General features: G+C 30.8%; 1 protein-coding gene across 5 annotated transcripts in view; it reads right to left on the bottom strand.

The window, feature by feature from the left end:
- Positions 1 to 16,223, bottom strand: part of rad50 (DNA repair protein rad50) — a 37,681-nt gene that overhangs the window by 3,162 nt on the left and 18,296 nt on the right. For all 5 annotated transcript variants that reach the window (XM_014435669.3, XM_014435668.3, XM_014435667.3 and 2 more), the window contains 12 exons: positions 15,319 to 15,444; positions 14,271 to 14,364; positions 13,989 to 14,198; positions 12,670 to 12,807; positions 12,335 to 12,486; positions 11,744 to 11,946; positions 10,848 to 11,017; positions 9,964 to 10,164; positions 8,787 to 8,993; positions 8,525 to 8,698; positions 5,080 to 5,205; positions 3,516 to 3,702 (listed from right to left, as the gene is read on the bottom strand). In XM_014435669.3, coding sequence (XP_014291155.1) covers positions 3,516 to 3,702; positions 5,080 to 5,205; positions 8,525 to 8,698; positions 8,787 to 8,993; positions 9,964 to 10,164; positions 10,848 to 11,017; positions 11,744 to 11,946; positions 12,335 to 12,486; positions 12,670 to 12,807; positions 13,989 to 14,198; positions 14,271 to 14,364; positions 15,319 to 15,444 — 1,988 coding nt within the window. The remainder of the gene's footprint in view (positions 1 to 3,515; positions 3,703 to 5,079; positions 5,206 to 8,524; positions 8,699 to 8,786; positions 8,994 to 9,963; positions 10,165 to 10,847; positions 11,018 to 11,743; positions 11,947 to 12,334; positions 12,487 to 12,669; positions 12,808 to 13,988; positions 14,199 to 14,270; positions 14,365 to 15,318; positions 15,445 to 16,223) is intronic.

Genomic DNA, 16,223 nt, shown 5'->3' on the forward strand with positions numbered 1-16,223 from the left:
AATTAATTATTATTAAGATTATAATAAAAATTCTATTCTAAGGAGATAAAACTTATTTACAATAATTTTGTAAGATATTAATTAAAACCTAAATAGAGTAAAAACTTTTTCCCAAGAGATATAAGAAAATTAAGTAATGATGTAATTGAATGTAAAATTACTTACTTACTTATGACAAGCAGAACATTGCAATATAATTTGGACTTCACTGTGTGTGTCCATTAGAAATTTTTCATGTAAAATAAGGCTATTTTATAACCAACATGAATGGATAGTAAATTTGAAACCATTTTATTTGAGTGGGACTTGAAAATTGCCCATTGTTTGAGAATCAGCCATCAATATTGTTGGTATTCATTAAAAAAGTGTTAATTTTTGATAACTCAATTTTCTTTTTTTTTTTTTACAATTTTTTCTCAAGTAATACAGAGTTTCTATAATGTTCTATTTGAAATTTAAGATGAATAAACTTTAACCAAGAATCTATGATTCATCTACATTAAAAAAAAAATAAGCTAAAACAAGAGAGGTTTTCTACTACAGTCATCATAGTCTATATAGTCATCATACTATAATAGTCAAACCTTTAACTGAGTAACACATATTCTATATATCATCTACATCTCTAAGGGGGGTAGTGTTGCTCGCGTCCATATCATTGATACACGTGCCCCCTGGATAGCGCTAAATGAGCAGTAGCTGTCGCCACAACAGCCCACAGAATATGACAACTATGGCATTTAACCGTAATGCAAACGGCCTTTCTAAAGGCCATCAAAACTCCAAGCTCAAAATTATTTTTTGGAATGCTGAAGGTCTAACACATGATAAACTTACAGAATTAAAGATTATTTTGGAAAAATATAATATTAACGTTGTTGGTCTTTGCGAATGTGGAGCTTCAACTGAAAAAGACTTTATAAGTATAAAAGGATACCAAATGAAAATATTGACACGTGGACGTCAAGTGGCCTCAGGAATGGTAGTTTATGTTAAAAACCATTTAGTCGCTAAAATCAATATATTTATGACTATGACTGCAACAGAAAAGTCTAAGGTGATGCGTGCCAAAGTATGGAATGGGAGATGCATGAGGAAGATCTATTTTATCTATAGCCCACCGGGAAACAAGCTGCCTCTTGAAGATCTTTTGGAAGGCTGGGATGAACACTCATTACTGATGGGAGACGTTAATGCGCACTCATAGATTTGGGGTTATAAAACGAACAATCAGGCAGGTGATGTAGTTGAAGATCTTATCTATTCGGGACAATGTGATTTCGTAGATAATATGCAGAAGCAACCAACATTTCTCTCCTATAAAAGTGACGCACCCTGACATTGTTCTCTGCCATCCATCACTTACACGGAAAATTAAACACGATCTCATTTCACCTCCAGGTGGAGCTGGTCACAAAATCCTAATTATAGAAGCTGAAAGTCGAACATTACGCACTGAAAACAGGGAATCTCGTTTTCCTCGTTGGAATCTGAAAAGGAGGACATTCTGGGCCCAAATGTTGATCAAATTGCCCAAACTCTAACAAAAATTATATTGAAATGTGCCCTCCGAAATATTCCTCGTGGACAAGTTCAAAAATTTAAACCTTATTGGAATATCGAGCTAGAAAAGTTAAAAAAGGGAAAAGACGAAGCTCGTTGCCGGGCAGAGAGAACAGGGCTAAGGTCAGATATGGTGGTGCTAAGAAAGACAAGTGCCCAATTAAGACATGCCATTATCTGTTCCAAAAGACAAACATATAATAAGTTTCTGAAGGAGATGGACTTCAGGAAGGATAGAAAGAAGGGATACGCTTTTATTTCGAGGATAAACGGAGAGAAAATTATAGAATATGAGCCTATTAAAATAGGGAACAAGTTAGTTACTACTGAGAAGGATATAGCTGAAGTGTTTTGCAAGATCAGTAATGTTACACTCCCAATAAAGATATCCTTTTAAGATTTATAAATTTTACGTGGAAAAGCCATGTCCCAGCACAATGGAAGAAAGCGGAGGTACTACTACCCATCTTAAAAAATGGAAAACCAGCTGAAGATATCAACGGTTACAGGCCTATCTCTCTCACGAGCACACTCTGTAAACTGGTTGAACGAATGGTTATAGCACGTTTACAAGAATATCTTGAGCCAAAAAACTTCTTTCAGACAGACAAGCGGGTTTCAGGAAGACGAGAAACACGGTTGAGCAGGTCATCAGATTCTCTCAGGAAGTGGAAGATGGCTTCCAAAGAAAACAACATACACTTGCAATGTTTATTGACTTTCAAGCTGCTTTCGACTGCGTATGGAGGGAAAAACTTATTACTAAGTTGAAAGGTATGGGTATAGGTGGCAATCTCCTCTCATGAATTCAATCTTTCCTGGGACAGAAATTTATTAAGGTTGCTAATATGCTATGGTAATTCAGTGTCCAGTTATCGGCAAACCAAGAAGGTATACCACAGGGCTCAGTCCTAAGTCCTTATTTATTCAACATAGTGATTAATGATCTAGTTGAGAGGATGATGATTAATCACCCTGGGATCCAGGCAATTCTTTTTGCGGATGACCTGGCTATCTGGGGAACAAGTTCTAGTATGGGTGGTCTGGAAGAAACTCTAAATAAAGTCAAGAACACGCTACACGACTGGGTGAAAGAAAATAGCATGACAGTTAATCCACGAAAAACTGTATCTCAAGTGTTTAGCCTTAGTACAAAAAAACATGAGGTTCATTTATACTTTAAAGGCGAAGAACTAACCAGAACTGATAAAGCAAGCTATTTAGGGACCACACTGGACTCTAAGCTGACCTGGCTAAAAGAAATCCATAAAGCAACTCAGAAAGGACAATCAAAACTGAAGCTGATGAAAAGGCTAACAGGCACTAAATGGGGAGCATCCCAAGACGTACTCAGTACGGCCTACAAATCTTACATACGGCCTAATCTGGAGTATGGAGCTGAACTTTTAATAACATCCTCCAAAGAAGAGTGGCCTATTTTCGGCTAGTAACAGGACATGATTTCCTCCAAAAACACCTCCATCAAATTGGCATCGTAGATTCCCCGAAATGTCCTCTATGCAACATAGAGGACATGGATGGGGACCATCTTTTGGCGTGTGTTGGTCTGGAGGATGTTGAGCGAGATGCGGACCAACTAAGAGGAAGAGTAAAATTGTATTGGGCTGCGAGAGGGAAAATGGCGTAATAGCCCACTTCCTGTGGCATAGGAGAAAAAAAAAAAAAAATCTACATCTCTAAAAAACAAAAAAAAAGAACAGCTTAGTTCAACTGGTTATCATCATATACCAGACTGACCTTTAACAGTATAATGTGTCAATTAATGTGGTCAACATCCAAATAGTGTAAATAGTTTATTTTACATATAAATAAAATGAATATTATGTTTTTTTTTTATTTTCATCAACCCCATCTAGCAGAAGCTCTAACGGAACATACATTTCTCTGAACACCATAAAACTTAAAATAATACACATTGAATTTCAACAAACCTGAAGTGGATCCTTCTTGTTCAGTATGGATTTGGATCGAATCAATGTCATTTCCTGAATATATCCTTCTCCATAGTTCATGAATGACTTTATTGATTTGCTGCATACGCTCATTGTGGAATGTGATTAGGGCATTGTCGAATGCTACATAATATTTATTCAAATCTTCAGCAGCAGCATCAGTAACCTTTAAGAAAAAATTTTTATCTTTATTTTGAAAATTGTTGAAAATAAAAATGTTAAGAAACTTGAAAAATTAGAAAAAAATAAAATAAACACTTAAATCTGTTAATAAAGTAAATTTACAAATCACAATCAATAAATAACAATGAATTATTTTCAACTATTCATTAGTGAGATTACCGAACATGCCAATTATTATATTTAAATTTTCAAATTTCAATGTAATAATTAAAGATAATAAATTTAAGTCATAAAAATGAATATTAGATGCCCAAAACATTGATCAGTTAAAGAGAAAGATGAAGTAAAATTAAAAAAAGGTTCTATGTACTTAGTAATAAATATTATGAAAATAGTGAATTTGTGCCCTTGAAGTAAACTGGAAATTATATTGCCAAATGTTATTAATACATTTTTCCTAACAAACTGACCCCAGGAACACCCTCATTGCCTTCTGCATCTCTATCCATTGGTCACATCCAAGTATGTATCTACCTCCTCTCACCTCCTTATCAGGACCACCAGGTTATAGTGGGCTATTCCAATTGCTGCCTTCCAAGCAGAGTTTCATAGTATGAATTTAAGCCATTAGAAAAGGAATATTGTCCTTCCTTAGGGACAATAAGGAGACCAATAAACTGGATCCTAATTAATAAACTTACAGGATATAAATAGTGGGATACTAGAACTTACAAATCAATTTTGAGTGGGTTGGATGGTTAACGGAATTTACCTGCAACTCTGAAATTAAATATAATTTAATTTTTTTCCTAGCACTGAATATAACTTATCTCCATGATAATGAGCATAATTTAGCTGATGCAATGGTCCCCAAGTGTGTTAATGCATCACCTTAGCAACTTCGAATCTACAGTGGTGCCAGTTTGAAAACGGCCTGGACTGATTGAGTTTTATTTCATGAGTGTACCATAGAATAAAAACTCGATCTTCTCATTTTGGTTAAAATAGGTTGGTAATCTGTACGATAACCCATATGTCACAAAGGGTGAAGCAGGAATAAAAAATTTAGTTCATCAATTTCTTCATAAATTAAAAACTGTAGACAATGCCTTCATTTCTAACTTTTTATCCTCTCAGTTCCATAAAAAACTAAATTCCTAATTTAAAACACTAAATGAAAAATGTAGAATGTATACTGAAGCAAAAAAAGGTCAGGAATAAAAAAGAAAATGAATAAAAAAATGTTCAATCTAATGTTTGAGTGGCGATATTGTAGTTAAAATCTAAACACTATAAAGCATGTTATGGATCAATGGTCAAGATTAATAAAGATAAGTACATTTCAAGAAGTCCTTCTCTTAAATTAAATCCAAACAAATATCCAATGATAAAACAGCTCAGAATATAATAACTAAGATACCTCTAAGTCAATAAGTTTATCCCTATAATTTTTGTCAGCGTTCTTGTATTGATCTCTGTTTAGTTCGTCTTCAATAGATTTCAATGTATTCTTTAGTTCTCGCAGCGCTCCCTCTGTAGATGACATCTAAAAATTCAAAAGAAAAAAAATATGATAAATTAGTGGAAAATATCGACCAATAGAGAATGTTTTAACACAAAATAAATTAAGGGGTAATAAAATGATACAGGAAATTCTGGCATTGATGAAAATATAAGTCCTGAAGTGTTTGCAAAAAAAAAATAAGTTTTAGTTAGGTTTATAACAATCATAACCACAATACATACTCCAATTTTTTTATATAGCCAGGCTTAATACAGACTGAGCACTGCTGCCATTTCTTAAAATTTACCAATACTCGACTCTTTTTTAAAAATATTTTCCACAATCACTTAACAGATAAACATATTTTTATGAATAAATAAATGGTTAACTCCCCACAGTAGGACAAAATGAGTGAACACCTCACAGTGAAAGGAAATGAATGAACTCTAGGCCTGGCTGGTTCGCTCAGGTATTTTCCTACAATAATTTAAATAGCGTTCATACTTATATTTTACCTTCTGAATCAATGTTTGGTGATAGGAGTAACAGGAAAAGTTTCATCACTTTAAATTTCTAGTCTATTTTAACTGCCACTATCCTTTTTTTTCTGAATCAAAGAGTTATATGGACATGAATTTTGTCATTAAAGACTATGAATTAAAATGTATATGTATATACATATACATATACATACATAAATTTTAATTCATAGTCTCAGGTTAAAAAAAGTAAGTAGCTTCTAGGAAAAGTTTATAATTAGTTATAAGAGTCCAGTGTGTCCTAGACTTTGAATTAAAAGAATTCAATGTTATGAGAAAGTTATGCAGAATGTCTTTGTTCACTTTTTGAATAACCAATTTGTGGTAAATTAAAACTTTATATCTGATGACAGGAATATAATACCACAGATATATTTCTAAAGCATAGGAATGGAATTTGTACCTATTAGTTTCCTTTCTGGAAGAAATAACTAGTAAAATGATGATGGATAAAATAAAATGTACCAGAAAGGATTAGGAAGAATGTAAATAAAATAATAACAAACAGGATTTTAAAAGAAAGTGCTTATTATGGTCAATTTTAATATTGATCTAAGACAGATCTTTTATTTCATGGCATGTTTAATATATAATGAAATTTCTTTTTTTGAGACAATTTTTTTTTTTATAACTAATGGCATGTTTCATTTTTATTTTGTCATTAAGTTACTATATGTTAATTTAAAATAAATTCTAATACAACTTGATCACTACCTTACCTGGAACAAACACATCAACATCAAACTAACTCAAACCTACACAAGGTAAGCAATGCTATATCCTATCCTAAATAGAAAATCCAACTTAAGAATTGCAAAGGATGTTCCTTGGTTTGTGAGAAATAGCCAATAGCATCGGTAATTACAAATAGAGACAATAGAGGATTATATCAAAAAAAGATTCATGAAGTTCCACTCCCAGTTACCTACAGTTAATGGAGCAGTGACGTACATCTTGTGAAACCCAACCACAATCTGAAGACTGATGCCCAGGCTGCTGCAGGATATCCTGCTGTAAATTCTATATTTATCAATTCTGTTAAAAGAAAACTGTGTGCTTAGAAATTAATTTACTGAAATAAAAGACATAAAAAATGTTCTTTATCATCTCTTTATAGTAATTTCCGATTCAATATCTCATAATTCTTCGATATCTCTTTCCAATATGAATGCATTTTTGTGAAACTTTAAAAGGTTGTCAGGTTTTTGGAAAATTATGAATATCCATCATTGCAACAGAAAAAAATAAGTTGCATTGCTGAGAAATAAGCGACTAAATCAAAACTGCAAATTCCTATAACATACACTTAATGTAAAGACCTTTAATGTTCATTAGCTAATTTTAGTTGTTAAAAAATCTTAATAATTTTTATTAATTTAATCTTAATACGATAAAATTTCTAAAAATTAGAACTGAAATTAATTTTGGAACAAGTTCAGTTTCTTTAGAAATCCAAAGCCACAGAAATCTCACACATCATCTAATACTAGAAAGCCTTAACTTTAATTTTCAAAAAGCTGAGTCTTACAATCTTGTAAGACTTTTTTGAGAAATTATTGTAATCTTTTAGAAAACTATTATCTCATAAAACATCTTATCCAATATAATAAGTTTGAATTTCATAAATCAATATTCTTTGTCTGAAATTAATAATTTTATTTCAAAAACAGTATTATTACATAATAAAATGTAATATATTTTACAATAGTTTGGAGCATAATGCACCAATTGAATTATTTTGTTTATTTCATGGTCATAGATAGAATGTTGAATTTGTTAATTAAATCAATAAATGATGATAAAGTGTAGGAAACTGGAGTAAAAGATTGTTTAAACTCAAGTTTTTATTTTTTGACCAATATCCAGAACAATGGTTTGGCTTAATCCACTGTGTGATATGTAGTTCCTAATCAAAGAAGAAAGAAAAAATGTACAAACAGTAAAACTGTCAAAAGTGAGGTCAGTATTTATATGTTATTATTATTATGTATACTCATTATTCATTATTACATGAACTCAGTATGTGTACAAATGGTGGTAGGAGAGGAAAAGATTGTTAAGTTAATTACTTCCCTAATTCAAAACAGTATCATTTATATTTAAATTATTATACCAAATTTTATTCTGTAAAATATAATTAAATTTTTAACCATTTGTACAATACTTAATACTTTCAAATTTTTCTCTTCACTTTTTTTTTTTATTATTTCATAAAATGATTGATGAAATACATTTATATTTTGATACTTAGTACTTATACCTAATTTCTATGCAATATTGTGTACATAATTAAACCGAATAGAGATATCATATTATATTTTCTGTGATACTACTGATGCAATTACAGGTGTTTAACTTAAAGAAGTTGCACAATAGGTACAAATTATGGAAACAGAAAAGATGGAAAAAGCTGTTGATAAGGGTGCAAAACCTTTATGGTCTGCATCTGAAAGATAAAGAGTATTTTTCAACCTAAATAACAGCTAGCATCTTAAATAACTATCTTAACTTACATAACAACAGCTAATAGTAATATGGCATTAGCAGTGCTGTTATGTGTGATGTAGGTTACCAAAAAAAGATTGCTAGGATTTTTTGTAAATATATCTTAATTCAAACTCCATGTAGCATGGCTGAAAAGTAAGAGGTAAATAAAATTTGAAAGATTGTTCCAAACATGAAGTTAATAAATAAGGAAAGAAAAAAAGAACTATAATTATTCACCTACGAACAAAGTACTTTTTTATAGCCTCATGCACATTACTCACTTCATAAGATCAATTCTGAATATGATTCCTAAAACAGTATATTCTGTAACTTACTTCATAATGAAATCTGTCTTCATCTTTTTTCAATGATATCCTTTCTTGATTTAATTTAGTACAATCCAAATTCCCTATTTTGTTGATCAATATTGAAATCTTTTGAGCTAATTCTTTTTCTTCAATCAGTGTTTCACGTAATTTAAGATTATCATTCAACTCTCTCTGACGGGCCTGAAATAAAGGTCATAAAAAAATTTGTTAATAATCAATAATTAGAAATAAGGTGTTATAAATTGTAACTTAAATATAAATTTCTTACATTTTGAGAAGTTAAATAATTTTTCAAACTATCCCGCTCATCACTGATTGCCATTCTCTTCATTTGAAGGGAATCTCCCTTGTTTTCAAGATTGACAAGGTTCTGCTGAGCTTGCTCAAGCTTTTTCGATCCTCCCGAATGCTCATACTCAGAAATCCTTATTTGCTGTGTATTAACTTCCCCATATTGGCCTTCAAGTTTCCTTACCTATATTGTTGTACAGATTAAAATTAATTGTTATGTTCAAAATAACAGAAAGAGGTAGAGAAAAAAAGGAGTTTCCAATAGTGACATACCTTTTAAAAACACAACTTTAGTACCAATCATATAAATCAATTATAAACTAAATATATTAGTTATATAAAGGATTTACAGTTAAGATACTTTGAAAAAAATAATCAAGCCAATAGCAGTACTATATTTTAGTTTCATTCATGTTACCAGAAACTGGATTTTCATGGAATTGGATATCTAGTTGGTCTTTTTCAAAATCCTTTAAAAATGAATTACTTCTAGGAAAAAGTTTCCCAATTACTAGTGTGGATATTATCGAGCTTAAGTGTGTTCCATTCTTTCTGAATGTAACACACTTAAGCTCGTGTGTAAAATAACCATCTTCAATTATTGGCATATGGTGGACTATAATTAACGAAGTAAAATGTAATTAAGTATAGAGCTACCTGAATATAAAACTACGAATAGCTTTGCGGATAAAAAATTTATTGGCTATTATTTACAAAATTTAATGATCTTTTTTTTTACGCCCTTTCTGGTCATTTCTGATATACTGGAGGGTTATTTAGAGGTAACCAACCTATTCTAACCATGGAGGGGGGTCAAGTTTTTATTTTAAAAAAGTTGACCCTCAGGCCGGATTTGAATCAGCACCACTACAGTCACAAATCCCTCAGCTACACACGGCCCTGACCTTAAGTAACCCAAACTAAGTAAGAAAAGCAGGTTATTCTAAAGGTTTCCACCTATTCTAGCCACTCCAAGGGTCGACCATGAGAAGTCAACCCTCCCAGTTAAAATTAGAACAAGGACTGATTCTGATTCAATGATCTAGGGTACTGCTCTGCTCCCTGCAAGTGAGGTCATTAGATTCCTATGCACTCAAAATTTTATTTCAAATTTAACTATATAGAATTCAGACAATCAGTTGTGATTTTTTTACCTTCTGCCTCACTTCTTCCAGTGCTACAGTTTGAGATGACTCGAGGGATTTCTTTTGCCGAAGTAGAGATTCTAACTGCCTAGATAAAGCCTCAAGATCCTCAGACCCTTTGTCCACTTCCATCTGTAGCATCACCTCAAGGCTTTCCAGTTCATCTCTTCTTTCTATCAGTTGAGCACGCATCTGAGCATTACCACTTATCTGAAAACATTATGAAACAATTATAAAAAGTATTAATAAACATTCTTGAAAGTTTACTTAATTTCATAAATAAGTACATAAAAACCAAACTTAATTTTTGATAAAACTTAAGAATATCGTTTTAAACATGTAAATTAAGCCATAGCTGGGAAAACTGTCTGGGAGGTACATATAAAATTAATATTTTTGGAATAGGATGGGTATGCGCTTTGAATGAGGTGATCCGAGCATATGTGCTTTAAATAATTTCTAATCCTTATTATGGTGAGAGAATTTTGCGGCTAGAAACCACCACAGGATGGATAATTCCATTTACAGGAGAGTGAAGCAAACAGAAAGCAACAGCTATGATCCAATTACAGCAGTAATAATATAAGCTAGGTCAAAATCTGCAACAAAACAAATGTTTGATGGGATGATAGTTGGGTACCTCCCTTTTTATTTTTGTTCTGTAATTTCTTCATCAGGATGTCACAATGAGAAATCTCTCTCTCTCTCTCTCTCTCTCTCTCTCTCTCTCTCTCTCTCTCTCTCCCCCCTCCCTCCCACTCCCTCTCCCTCTCTCTAGTTTTCTAAATTTCTAAAACAATTTGATTACAACTACTACAACTTTGGTAGTTAGGGAAGCAAATGAAAAGTAATTTGAATGTATTATTTGAGTCTAAATGAAACTTATTACTAACCTTGAACTGTTGGTTCTGGATGGCATTTTTCTCTTCCTGCAATTTGTTTCTCTTATCGATAAACCTATTTTTTGTACTTTGTTTTTCTTCTAGATCTCTACGTGCAATAAGAACTTTCTCTCTTAATTCTTTCTGATCTTGTAAACTCTCTTCTAATGTCCGTGTGGAACCTACAAAAATTAATAATTAATCTCTATCAATGACAAACAAAATATTCATAATATTAGAATATGGAAAATCATATTCACATATAATTAGAAAGCTAACAGTTACTGCTATGATGAAATATTATAGTGTTCTTAGACTTGCATGGAATACGCATAGCTGACTTAAATGACTAGAAGTTAAAAAATGTTATAGACTACTCAACCACTTGACAATAAATTTCCATTTAATAAGAAAAAACATATTATGGAACAACTCAATACTGAAACCATTATGGACCTAAAGAGCAGAACTTAGGAGTTCTGAAAAACCTTCTACTTATGAATAGTATTTTTCAAATTTTATACTACACATATTCTTCATATAAAACATAAACATCCAACACAATTTTTGCTTCTTTATCTTATCTCAATCCAATCTACTATTTTAATTTATAACTTCTTTCCTCTTACCACAAAATCTAAGACATTAACATAAATGTATATACATTGAGGGACAGAAACCTAAGTCATTTATTTTTGATTCTTTTTTTTACACCGTATGTAATGTAACTAAAAATTATATGAAATGATTTTATGAAGAAATGCAAAAGATAGAGAATCAAACATCATTCTGTTAATAACATATTCCACAGTAATGAATTTAATTTTATAAAATGAACACTCCTGGCTCCAATTACCAGATTTAATCCCTGAAACCAATAAGATGACCATTTCTTATGAATAATTTACCTGGAGGCATATTAGCTTCCAATTTAGCAATTTCTCTATCAATCCTGCGGAGATCAGCAAGATGCTGCTCCAGAAGTACAATGTCACTCAGAATTCCTTTTCCAAGTGATACATCAGTTTCAGGCTGCTGGAGGTCATTTTGAAGAATCTCTAATGCCTCTCTAGCACTGCCTAATTTCTTTTCCAGTTTCTTCAAATCTGATCTAACACAAATAAGATTAATTTAGATTGATATATTGAATAAGTAGGGTAAATATAGTGAGGTTTGCAAGTTCTATGATGCTAGGATTAATATAATACATGAATTAAATACAACTGTTTTTATTATAACCAGTTGGAAAGAGAGGAAGAAACATTAATATATCAAAATTTAGTCTATTAATAAAATTACCATTTGTTATAGTTTCAAAAATACTCAAATAAATATAAATGTCATGAAGGAAAATAAATTCACCCAGTACACTAATAGCTTCTGCACATTAGCAAAAAATTAAAATTTCCGAAGACTATAGCATTAAAACTGCATTGTACACTCTATCATCTACAACATAATTAAAGAAGACTGTAACATTAATTCATATATACACTTACTCAAGATTAGGTATCTCAGTAAACTTCATGGCTGACAATTTATCGAACTTTGGTTTTAGCTGCAGCAAATTTTTATGTTTTTCTTGCATTGATTCTAAATTGTCCCTGTTGGCACGTAACTTTGATGGTACTTCTTTTACTTTAAGTGTCAACTGAAATAAAAAAATACAGTAAATTAAAAAGATTCATAATGGTGACAGAAAAACCAACTTAGACATAGAAGTTAGTTAAGACAATAGACGCTAAACAACTAAATGTTAACTAAGAAATGTAAAACATATGTTGAACGAAGAATCAAAATGTTGAATGATCAACATTTTTTCATTACAACAAACCTCTTTTATGAGCTCTGTGACTTCATCCTCCTTGGTGAACCCTCTGTGACAAAGTGGGCAGGATGGTTCTTTTTGTTGTAAGCTTTGTATATATCGTCTTGACATAAACTGTGAGGCTGACAATGTTCCCTTTTGGTCCTGCAAAGAGAAAATTTTAATTTTTTTTTTTTTAAATTTAACATAGAAAGTTGCAGGAGGTAACTGAGAAAAGCTAAGAATGCATTAATATAAGATCTTTTCTAATAGGAGTTTGCACATGCACAGTTTTTCCATTCAGTTTGTAAACTGTCGACCATGTCAACATAGTTTTTAAATGATTACTTCTTTAATTTCAATTAACCTACATTTCAGGCTTTCTGTTGACAGGGTGACAAGCTCTATCAAATCATTTTAAGTATTTTTCATATTGATTCAATAACAATTGCTAAGAGCACAATGTAAATTGTATTTAACTGTCATATTCATATATATTTAACTTTTTTCTCGACTGTGGTAAGTATATATTTTTTTGGTGGATCCAAGTTTCAGTCAATAATACAACTTTATTTTGGCGGTGTATCGCAACTTTAGCAACAGTTTTTGCCTAACGGTGAAGATGGTAGGATCATAATGTAGAACACACTGTGATTGAGAACTGGCATGACTATGCAGATAATAAAGTTGTAAAACATCACCAAAACAAAGTTGTATAATTACTGATCCTCAAGACCCCCCCCCCAAAAAAAAAACTATATATATAATATCATATAGTATAATTATTTAACAGTTATTTATCAATAAAGTTAATGAAATAAATTTGACACCTCAGAGCAGAATGAAACATATTTTTACAAGATTTTGACTTTATACTAAAATTGTTAAAAATAAGTTACCTTGAGAAAAGTTTGATATCGCTAAAACTACAAGACAAACAGACTATGTCTTTAAGAATTCAAAATGAAGCTTGTTAAGTTTACTTTAAAGTAGAGTATGATGATCTTCATAAAAATAGAAGTTTCCAGGGTATTTGTCAAAATAAAGTAACAAAATGGTGATTTTGTTTTTCATCATTTCAAACAAAAATTGCCCTGTTGATGGAGATTTCATTTTACAGGAGGATCAAATCAAGGCAATACCAACTTATAATATCAAATTTCAAATATTATAAATAATTAAGACCCCCAGCATTACTATACCTACATTAACTACTGGTATGACAAACAATCTAGTATCAAATTTATTTTTTTGTTTCATTTATCATGCCTGTTTTTAATATAAAAACATCAGTATCAAAATTAGGTTAATTATTTAATAAACAAGGAACTAAAGTTAGTACTTACTTGTAATTCTTCTAATTTACTTGTTATTTCTGCAAGATACTGATCTAAATCTTTTCCCTCACAAACTTTATTAATTGAGAATTCATCAGCTTCAAATGTTTCCTTTAATGTTTTCAACTTGGCAGACAAATGTCTTTTCTCAGCTTCATATCCAATTATTTCATTCTCTTTAACTTTGATTTCTTCATTTTTTGTTTTAATTAGATCACCCTTCAATTAAAAAAAAATGAAAGAAACATAAAATACATTAAGTAAACTACAATGAAAAAAAGCTATTCTAACCAATTTAACCAGATAGGCTTCGAGTTGCATTTTGATTCCCATTTCAGGCACTTCTCCGAGTAAGTGTTTTAAAGTAGAACTGTGTTTGTTTTTACTATAAAAGCACACAACAAATAGAACAAAACCATAAAACATTTTCTCATTATAGTGAAACTGGATAATAAGGAACAATTCAAAATCTTTTAGTTAATAAGAGTACAAGTACAACAGTAAAATATATATACATAAACATAAAAGTTTAGGACCATCATAATATTTTCAGAACCTTTGATTTACTTTGGGAAAAAAAACACATAACTAAAAAAAGCTTTTCAAATGAAATTTTAAAACAACAAAAGAAAATGAAATTATATAATTTAAGAGGAACATACTAAAGACAAAATTAACCTTTAACAGGAGAGTAAGAATTTTAATAATTACAATTAATTAATTTAATTTTAATTAAATTACAACTGATTAGGTGGAACCTAATGGACTAAACTTTTTTTTTATTTAATTGGACTATAAGTTTTTTATAAACAGACTAAACTTTTAATTATGTCACATTTTAACTCAATTTTCATATTTTCTACACCAAAAGGCTTTAGTTAATTAATAATTAATGACTGAAATCAACGAAAAATTTGATCTAATTTTTGTTCAACATTTTCATGATTTGAGCTAAATAATTGATAATCATTAATATAATTGAGAAAAAAGTGATATCTCATTTCTATAAAAATAAGAAATAAAGATAAAACAAAAAAGATATAGATTTTTAGCAAGTTTTTACTCAACAGAACCGGCGGTCTTAAACTTTTGACAGGCAGTATATATTAACGGTTTATTTTATATCTAGGGGACAATAAAATTAATAAAAAGTAAAATATATATGCTCCATTAACATGCCCATTTTGTTGAGAAAGAAAATATTCCTTTAAAAATTACATCACTACAATTTATAAATAAATTACAAAATTTATTTATTAATACCCTTTAATAGAACATACATATTAAATTAAAGATGTATTAAAATTTGTATACTAAGATATAAAGATGAATTACTAACAGTTTTATTATTTCAACCTCTGAAGCACTTCTGGCTTTGCGTTGAACATCTAGTTTGGCCTGTTCTTTACTCTGGAGTTGAAGAACTTGAATATCCTTTTCAAGAATGCACAATTCTTCTTCATACCTAGAAAAAGTAAAATATTGAAAAACAGAATGGCCAATTAACAATAATACTAGACCAATTAACAAGATGAAAAAAGTCCATTTTTTATTATTTTTACATGTTAAGTTATAGCAACAAACTAAATCTAACAAGTTTCTCAACTTAATTTTGGAAGGAAATAAAAGAAAGTACAAAAATTTCTTTACCACTAGAGACAGGTAGCCAATGGCATGATACAGAAACAGAAAGGAAGAGAGAATATATATGACTGTATGTTGTAGAACAGACACCGATGGCAGCAGATTCAGAATCAGGCCAACGATCACTTTAGTTCATGGTGCCCTTTCTAGCAGGGTCAAAGAAGAGGCTGAGCTACCCACCATCCTCATGGGAAGATATTGTGAGGAAAAAGATGAGGACATATCATCTTATCAATAAGATAAAGAGCGACAAACGATATATCAATGAGATGATAACTTCTAAGTGTATGGATTGGATATAACCTCTAACTTAGGTTACCTTACAAGGATCACTGTAACACTGTTTTCACCCCAATGTGATGACATTGCTTTTTGAGGACCTAAAATTTTTTTTTTTTTTTATTTTATTTATTTGTTGATATTTACAACTGTATAAAAAAATACAACCAGTAAATTTGATCACAATGACATATGACATGATACAGGATGTAGAGAAACTATCCAGTAGTAGAACTCTAAAACAGTTTACAATATAAGGTCACGAGGCCATCTTCTTTTCAGGCGCCTTGGAGGATTGCCAGGAATGGAAGAGGAAGCAAG

Source organism: Halyomorpha halys, unplaced genomic scaffold, assembly GCF_000696795.3.
Source record: "Halyomorpha halys isolate HHAL.00 unplaced genomic scaffold, Hhal_1.1 Scaffold1644.1, whole genome shotgun sequence".
Lineage (NCBI taxonomy): Eukaryota > Metazoa > Arthropoda > Insecta > Hemiptera > Pentatomidae > Halyomorpha > Halyomorpha halys.